We start from the raw sequence: 15949 nt of genomic DNA, 5'->3' as shown, positions 1-15949 counted from the left end.
ACCCGCAACCTCATGGTTCCTAGTCGGATTCGTTAACCACTGTGCCACGACGGGAACTCCTGTCATGTTTTACTGACCTTCTTTAAACCATTCTTCTTTTGTCTTGCATTAAAAGTCACATAAGGTGCTTTGTAGAATTTCTCACATTCTAAATTTATCTGTTTTCTCAGAAACAATTAAATTAAGGTAAAATATTTTTGGCAGGAATGCTTCATAAATAATCATGTATACTTTACAAGGCATTCCATTAGGAAACACATAATGTTGGTTTATCTAGTTACTGGTGTTGTACCTGCCTCTGGTATAACTGTATTTCAAACTCAGAAAACACAACAGGTTTATGCACAAAAGAGTTATCTACTACACATAAGATTAAGGCATAAGTTGAGCTTGAATAAACAACCTTTGAGTCTTAAGGACTGAGATGCAATCAAACACATAACCTTTTTTTTTTGTCTTTTTAGGGCTGCACCCAAAGCATATGGAAGTTCCCAGGCTAGGGGTTAAAATGGAGCTGTAGGCACCTTGGCCTATGCCACAGCTACAGCCAACACAGGATCTGAGCCGAGTCTGCAACCTACACCACAACTCGCCTACACCACAGCTTACACCAGATCTTAGCTGAGCGAGGGCAGGGATCAAACCTGCACTCTCATGGATACTAGTCAGATTCATTTCCACTGAGCCACAACAGGAACTCCATACACTGCTTTTTAAGTAGCAAAATTCTCAGAAAGGCACTTCATTAGAACTCAATCTGTAAACTTAACGGCTCTGTCAATAAAATTTTCTCTCATTTTCTTTATCTAAAACATTATTATTCATTTTTAAAAGGGAGGATTAAGAATACATGACTTGGTACAACCACAATGGAAAACAGTATGGAGGTACCTCAGAAAAATAAATATAGAACTACCATATGACCCAGCAATCCACTTTTGGGCATATATTCAGACAAAACTTTCACTGAAAAAGATGTAGGAGTTCCCACTATGGCGCAGTGGTAAACAAATCTGACTGGGAACCATGAAGTTGTGGGTTTGATCCCTGGCTTTGCTCAGTGGGTTAAGGATCCAGCATTGTCGTGAGCTGTGGGGTAGGTTGCAGATGAGGCTCGGATCCCGTGTTGCTGTTGCTCTGGCGTAGGCCGGTGGCTACAGCTCCGATCAAAACCCTAGCCTGGGAACCTCCATATGCCGTGGGAGCGGCCCTAGAAAAGGCAAAAAGACAAAAAAAAAAAAAAAAAAAGAAAAAGATGCAAACACCCATATGTTCACTGCAGCAGCACTATACACAATAGCCCAGACAGAGAAATGACCTAAACGTCCCTACTAAGTGAAGTAAGTCGCAAAGAGAAAGAAAAATACCATATGATATCACTTATATCTGGAATCTAATATATGGCACAAATGAACCTTTCCACAGAAAAGAAACTCATGGACTTGGAGAACAGACTTGTGGTTGCCAAGGGGGAGGAGGAGGAAGGAGTGGGATGGACTAGGAACCTGGGGCTAATAGATGCAAACTGTTGCATCTGGAATGGATAAGCAATGAGATCCTGCTGCACAGCACAGGGAACTATATCTAGTCACTTGTGATGGAATATGAAAGAGGATAATGTGAGAAAAGAATGTAAATATATATATACATACATATATATACACACAGACACTTAAATATACGTATGACTGGATTGCTTTGCTGTACAGCAGAAATTTGAGGAGGTGGTGACAGATCTATATCATGACTGTGGTAGTGGTTACATGACTTACATGCATGTGTCAAAACTTGCACAACTGTTCAATAAAAGGTTTTCTTTACTATGTAAATTATACCTTAATAAAAATATACACATATATATATTCCAAGAACTCCCTAAAAACCATATTATATTTGATAATATTTAAATGATTTAATATATACCTCTTTATCATCTTCAGATTTCCTATCATCTTCCTCTTCCTCTTCTTTTTCAGATTTCTCTAACTCCTTTTGTTCTTCTTTTTGCTCTTCTAGTTTAAGCTGTTTTGTCAATCGGGCTATTAACTGGGATTTTAAGCCTTTGGAACTAAGAGTTCGACTTTCTAATTCTTTACGGAGATCATTTACCTAAATAAACAGCATAAAAATATAGAAAAAGAAAACAAGATATTTAAATAGGGAACTGTGCAATGATCTTTTGTCTGATTTTTAAGAATTTTAGTGAAAGGGACACTTATACTGCTCATAAAATGTTTCCAAAAATGCAAAATGACAGAATTATTTTTAAAAATTAATTTGCAACACATTTTAATATGCTTTTTAAAAAAGTTAATGCTCCCCTTGCCCCAGAATTTAGAATTTCTGGGAGTTTACCCTAAGGAAATAACCTAACCACAAGAAAAAAAATCTTTCATACATTCCTTGTCATAGTCTCTCTCTTTGAAAAGTGAAGAATTGGAGTTCCCCTGTGGGACAGCACGTGAAGAGTCCTGAGCTATTGCTGCAATAGCCTGGGTCACTGCTGTGGCACAGGTTCAATCCCTGGCCTAGGAACTTCAACATGCCGCGGGCATAGCCAAAAAAAAAAATAATAATAATAATAATCTAAATATCCAGTAAAAGGATAATAACTAACAGAGTTCCCACTGCAACACAGGGGGTTAATGATCCAGCCTGTCTCTGTGACATTGCTGATTCATCCTTAGCTCAGAAATTTCCATATGCTGCAAATACGACCCAAAAAAGGAAAGAAAAACAGTAATAATAATAATAATATATAAGAAAAAGAATTTATCAACTAAATAGGAAAATACAGAATATTTAAAAATAATTATGTGGAAACACTATTACTAACTGAAAATGTTAAAATAGCAACTTTTTTACTCAGTGTGATTGGAAGCAACCAACCACTCAGCTTATCCCCAGAAAAAATAATAAAAGCATCAAAAATTTAAGCATGTGTTTGAGCAGTAAGTTGAGTAATTCTTTTTTCTTCAATTTTTTTTTTTTTTTTTTTTTTGGTCTTTTTAGGGCCGCACCCGTGGCATACGGAGATTCCCAGGCTAGGGTCCAATCCCAGCTGTAGCCGCCGGCCTATGCCACAGCCACAGCAACATGGGATCCGAGCTGTGTCTGCGACCTACACCACAGCTCACAGCAATGCCAGAACCTTAACCCACTGAGCAAAGCCAGGGATTGAACTCATGTCCTCATGGAAGCTCGTCAGGTTCACTAACCACTGAGCCATGACGGGAGCTCCCTTCAATTTTTCACGTATACATCCATTTTTAAAATAAGAATGGATTATATTTATAATCAAAATGAATACAAGTTTTAAAATAAAGAACTTAATAGTGAAGCCATCAGTTTGACAAAAAGTCCTGTGATGCAGGCTTAAGCTAATTTTCTGAATTTATAGAACTTAACATGAAACTTGAAGTTGAGGATAACAACTTGGAGTAGTGCAGGAATAACAACCATTCTTACGATATACATTCTCTAAAAATAAAAAAAAGCAATGTTGTGTTTAATAACTACAGTTTCAAAGAAGGAAAAAAATCTATTTTTTGCTAAGAACAGAACTTAGCCAAAAGGTCAGCTTTCATGTGTTAAATAGTAAGTTGCAAAAGGAAGTAATGATCAGCCTTCTGATCTTCTGACCTATGCATAATTTATGTACATAGAATCTATGGATCTATATTCACAATGTAGGTCCAGAGAGGCAAAAGTGCAGAAAGATACTAGGTCCAGAGACCCTGGGGAACAAAGAAAAACTAGCACTGATTAATCAAAGAGTTTCAAAAAAGGCTCTTAAATGATCTTCTTCCCAGTTCAGATGTATATCAATCCACTTTTTACTTTTTTTTTTTTTTTTTTTTTGCTTTTTAGAGACACACTAACAGCATACGGAGGTTCCCAGGCTAAGGATCAAATGGGGGCTGTAGTGGCTGCCGTACACCACAGCCACAGCAACACCAGATCGCTGACCCATTGAGCAAGGCCAGGGATCAAACCTACATCCTCATGGATACTAGTCAGATTTGTTTCCGCTGCAACACGAAAGGAACTCCAATCCACATTTTACTTTTAAATTTTACTCTAAAAACTGGATAATCCCTTCCTATGTTTTATTCCTTCTCCTTGAATTTAAGTTACTTAAGCAAAGAAATCCACCCTCTTGGTCAAGGTCATGAGAAAACAAGTGTTGCTCACACTAAAGACACATTACTACATTCAACAAATACTGGCCGAAATGATTTATAGTCACCTTTTATTTAATTTTTATACACACACACTCAAATACAACACAAAATATTTATATAAAAACAGTGGACATTTTTTATGGCCCATCTCTGAAAAGTCACTGTCCTCATTCTCTATTCCTGTTTATAGACTTCAAATTAAGTATCATTACTTTCAAAGTTACCTTCATTGTCTTTGGATCAAGTTTAGACCAATGGGTAGGAGTGGAAATTTCTTTTGCTTCACCATCATCCTTTTCTTCTTCATCCTGATATACAAAGTTGAGAATATAATTATTATTCTGAAACTTTAAAATAAAGGTAATTTACTTTTAAAAGTCTGTTGCTGATCTGTGCAAGGTCACAAATGTTTCAGATTGTCTTCTCCTAAAGTTATTATTTAGGCAAGTCCACGTACATACATTCTACCACTTTTAACTGATCACAAAGACACTCATCAGCCAATCAAAGCCAGATCTGTGAAACACAAAAGGGTGATAAATTACAACACAAAGGATATCAGGGATGCACAAACACTGCCGGTCTCCACTAACCACACAGTGTGTGATCTTGCCCCAATTTTCAAGCCACCCAAAGTTAAGACTGATTTAGTCAGACCTTTCAAATGTACCAAAGACGTTGCCACATAGCCTGAAATTTCAAATCTCTCAGACTTGTGGTTGTCCAATTTCAAATATCCATGACTAGAACTGATGACCGTGAAAGAGAAAATTTTTTAAATTTTAGAAAATGGCAAAATATTTAAAATGGCTTAATACTGAATCTTGCTCAACAACTGGTCCCAGATTCCAGCAACTAGACCTATGATAAAAACAAAATTCTGTGCAATTTAAGCACAACTTATTTTCCTTTGAGGCCTTAGCACTTAAAGTTAACATATTAGACAGATTTTTTTTTTTTACAGAGAAAAGAACATCAACTATACTGCTGAAAGCTGGATTACCAGTCGCTGTTACCAGTTATGTTCCTCCGTGTGTGTTTGTTATGTAGTGTGTGGTGTGCATTTGTGCCTGTGTTCCTGTGCCTGTGAGAAGCGGAAATAGAAAAAGGGATTAGCGTTCAGTGCCTGTTCTCCATCAGCCTCCTTGCGTTCACCCTGAAGCTTCTCGACCAGCTGCTGCTTGTATCCTCGGGAGAGGGTTTCCCACTCTGAGCGGGTGGGAAGGCAATGCCAAACATCCGGGAAAAATAAAACCACTGTCTCCACATGAGCTGGAACTGTACGCCCCTTGTGGGTCTCCTCAGGGCGATGGTAGCGAATCTCTGCAAAACGGTACCTGTTGCAAGGGAAGAAGCATGTTGGAAAAAAAATTCTAAAATACATTTTAAAGACCCTAGTTCACTTGTAGCACATCAAGTAAAGAAATTTTGCTGCAAGAACTTGAGGTTGGTCTAAAGAAAAAAAAAATTATAGAAGCCATAGTTCCTCTTTTGGTACATTTGTACAATAGTTTATGGTTAAAAGAAGAATATGTTCCCCAAGGCATTTCAAGTTTGATTACAGAGCTACCCATATTTTAGAGAATACCTGAAGAAGCTGGATAGCTGTTCAGATTTCATGTGCTAAAAAAGAATATTTTCAATTAAGTCACGAGAAATACACTAAAATACACAGGACAAATAAGCCTCAAGAGAAAATATGGCTGAACAAAAAAAAAAAAAAAAAAAACAGCAACTACATCATTTTATAACAAAAGAATTGTAATGAAATGAAGTTCTCTCTTGACGATCTTCTCCAGCTATGCATGAAATGAAAAATATTTTCAACATACATCCAACTTCCAAAGTACGGCATAACAAAACATTTAAATTTTCACTTTATTTTGATTAGTTCTTAATCCTTTTACCCCCGAACGATTTTGGCACCAAATAAACTTTTGCTACAAATGGGTATTTTCCTTTGAGATTACTGCATGATCAAGAATGCTAAAATAAGGGGGGGAAAAGACTGATACACAAGAACATCTACATAAACTATTAAAAAAACATTTCTAATCAAGAAATAAATTGGTACTTACCATTGTGTGCATACACTTAGATCAATGCCTGTCAGAGCCTTACAACAACGAATAGCAGTCTTAATCAACACAGAGGGGTCTTTTTCTGGGTCTGGTCCATCCAACGAAGGAGACCAATGACCTCCGATGGCCATGGCTTCATCCTTGCCTTTCATGCCCACTAAAAACTAATTTAAAAAAAAGAATCATTTACATATATTATGCAACTTGTCATATTACAATAAAATACTTGAAAAGTAAAGGAACAAATCTTTCCAATGTCATTTTTACTACCTCTGGTATGTCAGTCAAGGAAGAGTTCAGTTCATCGTGTTCCACACTGCATTTCAGCAATGGAATAGGATTTACACATCATAACTCATCCTTCTAAAGTATTTCCTCAGATAAAAAGCTCTTTTAAAAAAAACACTATAATTCAAACTTTAAGATCATCCAGATACACTAAATTCGTATCACTAAGATTTTACATGCTTCAAATATAAGGTATCAAAAGGACAGCTGAACTAGTGACATACAAATAAGATACAGGCATTACCTGAAATGAGAAAAACATCTACATCACTCAGTGCCTTAACTATATTAAAAACTAGTTATAAAACAAATCAACAAAATTTAAAAAGTAGTAATTTTAGTTTTATATGCAGACAGAACTAAGCAAGGCAAATATATACTTAAATTTAAAATAAATGTTCCATTTTACCTTAACAAGTCTAGCAGGATGTTGAAATCCATCTCGAAGTTCTTGTGGGTCTTCAGCAAGAGCACATGACTTATGATACAAATCTTCCATACTAGGGCTAGCCATCAGCATTACCTATTATAGTCAAATAATTCAATCCTGTCAAAAGTCTAAAGTAATGTAAAAAAATGAGAAGCTCTACTAATTATCCTTACATATATTAGATCTGAAGATTTTTATAAAAATGGAAAGTAAAATGCTATAGCAGAAATGGTATTAGATACCTTATAAAATTTTAACTTCTTAAGATTTTTTCTTTTTTTTTCTTTTTTGGTCTTTTTAGGGCCACAGGTACAGCATATGGAGGTTCCCAGGCTTGGGGTCGAATCGGAGCTGTAGCCTCCACCACAGCCATAGCAATGTCAGACCCGAGCCATGTCTGGGACCTACCACAGCTCATGGCAATGCCGGACCCTTAACCCACTAAGCAAGGCCAGGGATCGAAACTGTGTCCTCATGGATAATAGTCAGATTCGTTTCTGCTCAGCCACAACGGGAAATCCTAGGAGTACTTTTTGATCAATGTTCTAATACAGCAGAAAACTACTGACCATAAGCAATATACTGAATGGTACCCTAAGACTAACATACGGTGCATTCACCTAAAATTACATTTCACCTGGGGCTACCAGAAGCCACAGAACATTTCCAAAAACTCAGTAAAATGAATTTCATCTTCACGTTTTTATGAGGTTCAAAATGCTAAAAAAATATTTACAACTTAAGAGTTAAGGCACAAAGAGGTTAAATTAAATTACTCATCTAACCAAAACAGAATCAGTCAGTCAAGAAGCAAATACAGGTATTTAGCTCTTAAACGTAATAACCATTTCTGAAGGTTAATTCCACATACACTCTTAATAACTGCTCAGAAATTTTAGCTGTATATCACACACATAATACAAACCTTTGCACTGTATAAGTGATCAGCATCTGGTGGATCAAGAACGGCAATATTTTTTTCTAAGGACTCTACTTCTCTGTGCATTACATAGAAATTGCAGTAATTTCCCAGCTGAAATGGTCTTGACAAAGGGAAAGCATCCACCCATGTAAACTGAGCATCAAAAAAGTCACTAGGTATATATAAATTCTGATAACGGCGCCTTAGTTCCATCATGTCACAACTAGGACTGAAAAACAGATATGAGTAGTGAATAAACAACCTTAATACTAAAGAACATGCGAACATTCATTTAATTATGAAGCTAAATATATAACCTGATACCATTAAAAAGCAGCTGAAAATGAACAGCTAACTATTTAATGAGCTATAGCTCTTTACACACAGGCATATGAAACTGTCATTTTCAAATATGTTTACTTATAGCTTTGAATAAAAAACTAGTACCTATTTGTTATTTTTATTTATTTTTTGTGTGTAGCTTAAAACTTCAACCCAAGCTCCAGAGAAGATCTGAACAAAAGTAATTCCGCCACAGTTGAAGTTGCATTTTTGAGAAAAGTATGGTTCACATAGATGGATACAAAGAAGAGTGGTGCCAAATCAGTACGAGTGCTCTTTAATCAGGCTTATACAGGGTAGAACACAATCTTTATTCTATAGTAAGACCTAGATCAGGCAGTTACATTTAAAATTAAACATAAAAATCCACATGAAAGCAAAACCCAAATGTTTTCTGGATTATCTACATCTCCATACCTCTCTACTTAATGACTAAGATTCATACCTGATTATTTATTATATAAAAAGAGGATACATTTCTTGCTTTTTAAATCTGGCATACTGACTTTTTAAAAGGAAGATTTCCTTTTTCCTAAGAAGCAGAACTTTTAGAAGAGAGAAACTTTTGAGTAAAGCAATCTGATAAAAGGCCGAAAGATTTCTATTAAAAGCATAATGAAAAGTGGAAAACATCAATAATTTGTAAGATGAAAAGATAACTACATTTATTCTTTTAAAAGACAACTAGAGACAAGAGTACAAAATGTGAACTAGTCTATCTACAGGGATGTCTTTTTCTTTGAAATCTAAAAATAAAAATATAGAATGATAAACTTTTCACTTGATTACTGACATAATTAAACTTATTTGGATAACTGTGCCATCAGAACAACAAAAAACATGACAACAGCTATTTGTGTTTTTATTTCTTTTTTAAATTTATTTATTTTTTTATTGCCACATCCACAGCTATGGAAATTCCAGGGCCAGGGACTGAATCCAAGCTGCAGCTGTGACCTACATATACCACAGTTGTGGCAATGCTGGATCATTTAACCTACTGTGCCATGGTAGGCACTCCTATTCTTGTTTTTTAAAGAAGTGATACAAATAGTATGTTAAAGGATTCTATTTTTCCATCACCAGAATTTTTGAAGTTGTGCTTTTATCTCATAGGAGAAAAATTCTATAATAAAACAAAATATAAGAATATATCATTTCTTAGCATAAAGTCTCTTATAATCTTATTAGTATAAGGAAATCTTGGAGTTCCTATCATCATTCACTGGTAATGAACCCGATTAGTATCCATGAGGATGCAGGTTTGATCCCTGGCCTCGCTCAGTGGGTTAAGGATCTGGTGTTGCCATGAGCTATGGTGTAGGTAGCAGACACAGCTTGGATCCTGGAGTTGCTATGGCTGTGGTGTAGGCCAGCAGCTACAGCTCTGATTCGACCACTAGCCTGGGAACTTCCACATACTGCTAGTGCGGCAGTAAAAAGCATAAAAAAAAAAAAAAAAGGAAAAGAAAATCTTGATTTCCATAATTACAGATGAGAAGAGGTATAGAAATTTAAATCACTTTTATTTTTAATGTGTTCATCTGATGTTCTGGGAATTTACTTCAAAGTGATAAAGTTAAACTGAAGATTTAATGTGGAAGGAGAAAGACAGCTGTTCAATTTATTTCCTATGCATCTTCTCCCAAAATAGCACTCTAGACTGGGAACAGATCTGGTTAAAAGTAGAGCTGCTCTAGTTAATATTTGAAGGGCTGAAGAAATGATTTTGTTACCAATGAATTTCTGAAAATGCAAAGAAGATATGTCTAAGTATACAAGTAATCAGGACAAGAAGTTTTACTAGTAAAAACTAGTAAAACTAGTTTTAAACTAGTAAAACTTCAGAAGAGTTGCTGACTCTTATACTGACTTAAGTAAGTCAGAAAGAGAATGACAAATACCATATGATAACACTTCTATCTGGAATCTAACATACGGCACAAATGAACCTTTCCACAGAAAAGAAAATCATGGACTTGGAGAAGAGATTTGTGGTTTGCCAAGGGGGAGGGGAGGAAGTGGGGTGGATTGGGAGCTTGGGGTTAATAGATATAGACGATTGCCTGTGGAATGGATTAGCAATGAGATCATGCTGTGTAGCACTGGGAATTGTGGGAATTATGATGGCGCATGATAATGTGAGAAAACAATGTGTACGTGTATGGGTACCTGGGTCACCATACTGTACAGTAGGAAAAAAAAATTTGCATTGGGGAAATAACAATTAAAAAAAAAAAAAAGAATAGTTGCTGATTTGACTACAAGCAAGAGTAAGCGAACAACAACTACACAACAACTAAGTAAAGTCATCAAGCAAGATTCTGGGAGGCACTGAGTAGCTTAATAATACACTGGTTTACTCAATCTAGAACTGAATACATAGGAATTCTAACTTTTTATAGGCCAGTTATGAATATTGATTATACTGATAAAATGCAACAATACGCTCTCAAGACACTGAAATGCAGTTATTTGTTCCTATGCCAAACAGTTCTTTAAATGCAAATTTTAGTGACTAATCTTTCTTATTTTACTGTAAATTTGTTTTTTCCACCTGTTAATTAATGTATACAAAAGTACCAAGGCCTTAGATAATTCCTTAGAGTAAACTAATCATTTACCACTTTCTTTCTTTTTCTTTTTCTTTTTTTTTTTTTGGCCACCCTGTAGCATTTGGAGTCCTCAGGCCAGTAATCAGATCCCAGCTGCAGTTTCGACCGACACTGAAGCCGCTGCCACAGCATATGGAGGTTTCCAGGCTAGGGGTCGAATTGGAGCTGTAGCCGCAGGCTACGCCACAGCCACAGCAACGCGGGATCTGAGCCGCGTCTGCAACCTACACCACAGCTCACGGCAACGCCGGATCGTTAACCCACTGAGCAAGGGCAGGGACCGAACCTGCAACCTCATGGGTCCTAGTCGGATTCGTTAACCACTGCGCCACGACGGGAACTCCAACACTGTATTCTTTAACGCACTGTGCCAAGCCCAGGATTGAACCTGCGTCCTGGCAATGTAGAGAAGCTGCTGATCCCATTTTCAACAGGGGAAACTCCCGAATTTGTTTTTTATGAATTACTAGTTGCCACCACATGCCAACCACCACTTATTATCTACAATGGTCACACACTAGGTTAAGTGCTTCAGATACATGAAATCAACTCATATTCTCCATAATGGGCTAGGTGACACAAATTCCATTTCACAGCAGCAGCTCAGAAATTCTTCATAACTTTCCAGTTACCCCTGATTCCCAAGACCAAAAAATGTATTTATGTATATATACACGTATATATGTCTGTGAGTATATATGCAGGTGTGTTTCTATTACACCACACTGTCACAGCTAACTTAAAACAATTGGTTCACTAGCGAACTATCACTACCTCTTCATACACAATGAATATTGCATAACCTTAATAGTTACCAATAGATCTGAATCTTAAATGATTCATTATAGACAGGGTGCCTCTTTCAGAAACCAGTATCTTTGATGAATGTATGAAACAATGCACTCTTGCAAAGAACTACTTCAAATTGCTACTTCAAACTGCATTTCTACCCTTAAGAGCACTAAAGGCCAGGAAATGAAAGTTGTAAGAAAAATATCTCTGTAACACATCCATCAAAAATAAACATAATTATGAAACTGTAACTCAAAAAAACAATGGGGAAAAGAAGAACTTACCAATCCAAAGAAAATTTTGAAAACTGAACTGTATAACGTGGAACAACACGTCGAACTCTCCGTGGTGACCGCTCCCTCTCTCTTCGAGGAGATCTCTCCCGGGAACGTTTCCTCTGAGGAGATCTTTCTCTGGATCTACGCCTTTCTCTCTCTCTTTCTCGACTTAAAGCAAATTTTTCTAAAATTACTATTATTTCTCACATTATCAAAGAGTTCATTAATGAAATAATAGGTAATAAATGCAAGATTCCACAGCATACATTTTTAAAATAACTTTTTGAAAAATGTGGTAGAATATACTTAACATAAACTTACTACTTTAACCCTTTTTAAGTATACGATTCAGTGGCATTAAGTGTGTTCACACTACAACGATCACCACTATCAACAGTTCACTTTTATTTTTATTTTTTTAATGTTTATTAACACTATATTTTTGGAGTTCCCGTTGCTGCTCAGCAGAAACAAATCTGACTAGGAACCATGAGGTTGCAGGTTTGATCCCTGGCCTCGCTCAGTGGGTTCGAGATCCAGTGTTGCTGTGAGCTGTGGTGTAGGTCAGAGACGTGTCTCGGATCCCACGTTGCTGTGGCTGTGGTGTAGGCCAGGAGCTACACCTTCAATTAGACCCCTAGCCTGGGACCCTCCATATGCCACGGGTGCAGCCCTAAAAAAAACAAAAAAAAGACAAAACAAAACAAAACACTAGTTTATTTTTATGTTCTTTATTTTTATATATTTTTAACAGTATATATGCGTTTGTGTGCGTATTTTTTTATTTTAGGGTCACACCTGCAATATATGAAAGTTCCCAGACTACAGGTCGAATTGGAGCTGCAGCTGCCAGCCCACCACAGCCACAGCAACACCAGATCCAAGCCTCATCTGTTCACAGAAGAGCTCACAGCAATGCCAGATCCTTAACCCACTGAGTGAGGCCAGGGATTGAACCTGTATCCTCATGGATACTACTTGGGTTTGTTACCACCAATGAGCCACATGAGGAACTCAAACAGTACATTTTTTTTTTTTTAATATATATTTTTTAAACAGTACATTTTTTAAAACCTACCTTCGGTCATCTTTTCTGTTAGGTACTTGATCTCCTCTCTCATTTCTTCCTGAAAATCTGGATGGTGGATCTAACCTCCGTGCTGGTTGTGGCTGGGAAACGATACGGACAGGAGGCTGCAATAAACCAGCTTTAAAAGACACAGAAAAAGATTATTTTGATTTATTTAAACAAAGTTCAAAGGCATTACCTGGTTTAATTTTAATAAAAAATTTGCTAACATTTTATTTCGGTTCTGTGACCTGTAAATGGTAGAGACCATTTGTGTGTGTATGTGTGTATATATATATATATACACACACATATATATACATATACATATATACATATCTTTTGTCTTTTTAGGGCTGCACTCGAGGCATATGAGGGTTCCCAGGCTAGGGGTCTAATTGGAGCTGTAGCTGCTGGCCTACGACACAGCCACAGCAATGCCAGATCCGAGCCAAGTGTGCGACCTACACCACAGCTCACAGCAATACCAGATCCCTAACCCACTGAGCGAGGCCAGGTATCAAACCCGCAACCTCATGGTTCCTAGTTGGGTTCGTTTCCACTGTGCCATGATGGGAACTTCCATTTGTATATTTCATTTATTTTTTTTTTAATTTTAATTTTCTTAAAAATTTTTTTTTTCCGTCTTCTTGCCATTTCTAGGGGCTGCTCCTGCAGCATATGTAGGTTCCCAGGCTAGGGGTCGAATCAGAGCTATAGCCACTGACCTACGCCAGAGCCACAGCAACTCGGGATCCGAGCCGCATCTGCGACCTACACCACAGCTCACGGCAACGCCAGATCGTTAACCCACTGAGCAAGGCCAGGGATCGATCAAACCCGCAACCTCATGGTTCCTAGTCAGATTCGTTAACCACTGCGTCATGACGGGAACTCCCCATTTGTATATTTTAAAATAATCTTTTAAAAATGTTGGGAACCTCCATGTGCCGCGGGAGCGGCCCAAGAAATAGCAACAACAACAACAAAAGACAAAAAGACAAAAAAAAAAAAAAAAAAAAAGGAGTTCCCGTCGTGGCGCAGTGGTTAACGAATCCGACTAGGAACCATGAGGTTGCGGGTTCGGTCCCTGCCCTTGCTCAGTGGGTTAACGATCCGGCGTTGCCGTGAGCTGTGGTGTAGGTTGCAGACGCGGCTCGGATCCCGCGTTGCTGTGGCTCTGGCGTAGGCCGGTGCCTACAGCTCCGATTCAAACCCTAGCCTGGGAACCTCCATGTGCCGCGGGAGCGGCCCAAGAAATAGCAACAACAACAACAACAAAAGACAAAAAGACAAAAAAAAAAAAAAAAAAGACTAAAGAAGAGTTCCCTTGGGGCATAGTATGTTAAGGATCCAGTCTTTGCACTTCAGTGGCTTTCATTACTGCTGTGGTTCAGGTGAATTCCTGACCTAGGAACTTCTGCATGCCACCCCCCCCAAAAAAAAACAAATACAATACATGAAAAACTTTACTACATTTTTGTTTAGGAAACAAACAAAAAAATTTTTTTTAAAGATATTTGAGGAGTTCCTGTCGTGGCTCAGCAAGTAACAAGTCTGACTAGCATCCATGAGACACAGGTTTAATCCCTGGCCTTGCTCACTGGGTTAAGGATCCAGCATTGCGGTAGGTTGCAGACGCAGCTCAGATCCCACGATGCTGTCGCTGTGGTGTAGGCCAGCAGCCACAGCTACAATTTGACCCCTAGCTTGGGAAACTCCATATGTCAGAGTGCAGCCCTAAAAAGCAAAAAAAAAAAAAAAAAAAACAAAAAAACAAAACCCAAAACAAAGAAGAACAGAAAAATTGTAAAATATTCATACATTAGATTACGCAATAATAAAACAAAAACTAGAGCCACATGAACAGTATGAAACTTTAAAATATGGAGTTCCGGAGTTCCCGTCATGGCACAGTGGTTAACGAATCAGACTAGGAACCATGAGGTTGCCGGTTCGGTCCCTGCCCTTGCTCAGTGGGTTAAGGATCTGCCGTTGCCGTGAGCTGTGGTGTAGGTTGCAGACGCGGCTCGGATCCCGCATTGCTGTGGCTCTGGCGTAGGCCGGTGGCTACAGCTCCGATTCAACCCCTGGCCTGGGAACCTCCATATGCCGCAGGAGCGGTCCAAAGAAATAGCAAAAAGACAAAAAAAAAAAAAAAAAAAAAAAAAAAAGAAACTTTAAAATATAATGTTGAACAAAAATCTTACAAAAAAAGATTATATATAGATGCAATTACACATTATGTAAGATTCAAACAAAGCTACATTATACATACATACATACTTAGAGTAACACTATTAAAAAAGAAAAAGAGGTAACTAGCAATGCTGTACTTTTTCTACCCAAGTAGTGATTACACAGATGTTCATTTAAAACAATACCTCAGTACACTGCAGTCTGATTTATCACTCTGCTATATTTTTGTCAATTCACAATAAAAGAGAAAATGCCTCAATTATTTGCTTTTTACTTTTTATGGAAACTCCCAGGCTAGGGGTCCATCTGGAGCTATGACGTACACCATAGCCACAGCAAGGCCAGATCCGAGCTGCATCTCCGGCATACGCTGCAGCTCACAGCAACCCTGGGGGGCCAGCGATCGAACCTGCGTCTTCATAGATACTCACTGGTTCATTACTGCTGAGCCACAAAGGGAAATGCCCAAGGAATTAATTTTTAACATTGTTTTGATTTTTTAAAAAATTCAAGGTTTCAAATTATCAGTTTGCAAGAGAAAATTTAAAGGAGCTTATTTATTTGATGCACTATAGTTCAGTAACTGCAATGTGCCAGACTCTACAGGTATATTAAATACCAAGTTCCTAAGAAATAAGTGTCAAACCATTTTTTTCTATTACAGATATCAAAGGCAGGGCAGAAAATTATTAGTTTTGATATTTAAGTCCACAAGAAGCATGTCTTTGAATAAGAGAAATAAAAAAACT

At 37.5% G+C, this 15949-nt stretch overlaps 1 protein-coding gene across 8 annotated transcripts in view; it reads right to left on the bottom strand.

Annotated features, from left to right (window-relative positions):
- CCAR1 (cell division cycle and apoptosis regulator 1) overlaps positions 1–15949 on the bottom strand; it is a 67135-nt gene that overhangs the window by 25373 nt on the left and 25813 nt on the right. For all 8 annotated transcript variants that reach the window (XM_021072498.1, XM_021072497.1, XM_021072501.1 and 5 more), the window contains 8 exons: positions 13011–13140; positions 11939–12100; positions 7909–8134; positions 6963–7076; positions 6263–6429; positions 5311–5521; positions 4409–4492; positions 1924–2109 (listed from right to left, as the gene is read on the bottom strand). In XM_021072498.1, coding sequence (XP_020928157.1) covers positions 1924–2109; positions 4409–4492; positions 5311–5521; positions 6263–6429; positions 6963–7076; positions 7909–8134; positions 11939–12100; positions 13011–13140 — 1280 coding nt within the window. The remainder of the gene's footprint in view (positions 1–1923; positions 2110–4408; positions 4493–5310; positions 5522–6262; positions 6430–6962; positions 7077–7908; positions 8135–11938; positions 12101–13010; positions 13141–15949) is intronic.

Source organism: Sus scrofa, chromosome 14, assembly GCF_000003025.6.
Source record: "Sus scrofa isolate TJ Tabasco breed Duroc chromosome 14, Sscrofa11.1, whole genome shotgun sequence".
In the NCBI taxonomy this organism is placed as follows: domain Eukaryota; kingdom Metazoa; phylum Chordata; class Mammalia; order Artiodactyla; family Suidae; genus Sus; species Sus scrofa.
This window is presented reverse-complemented; position numbering and strand designations above follow the sequence as displayed.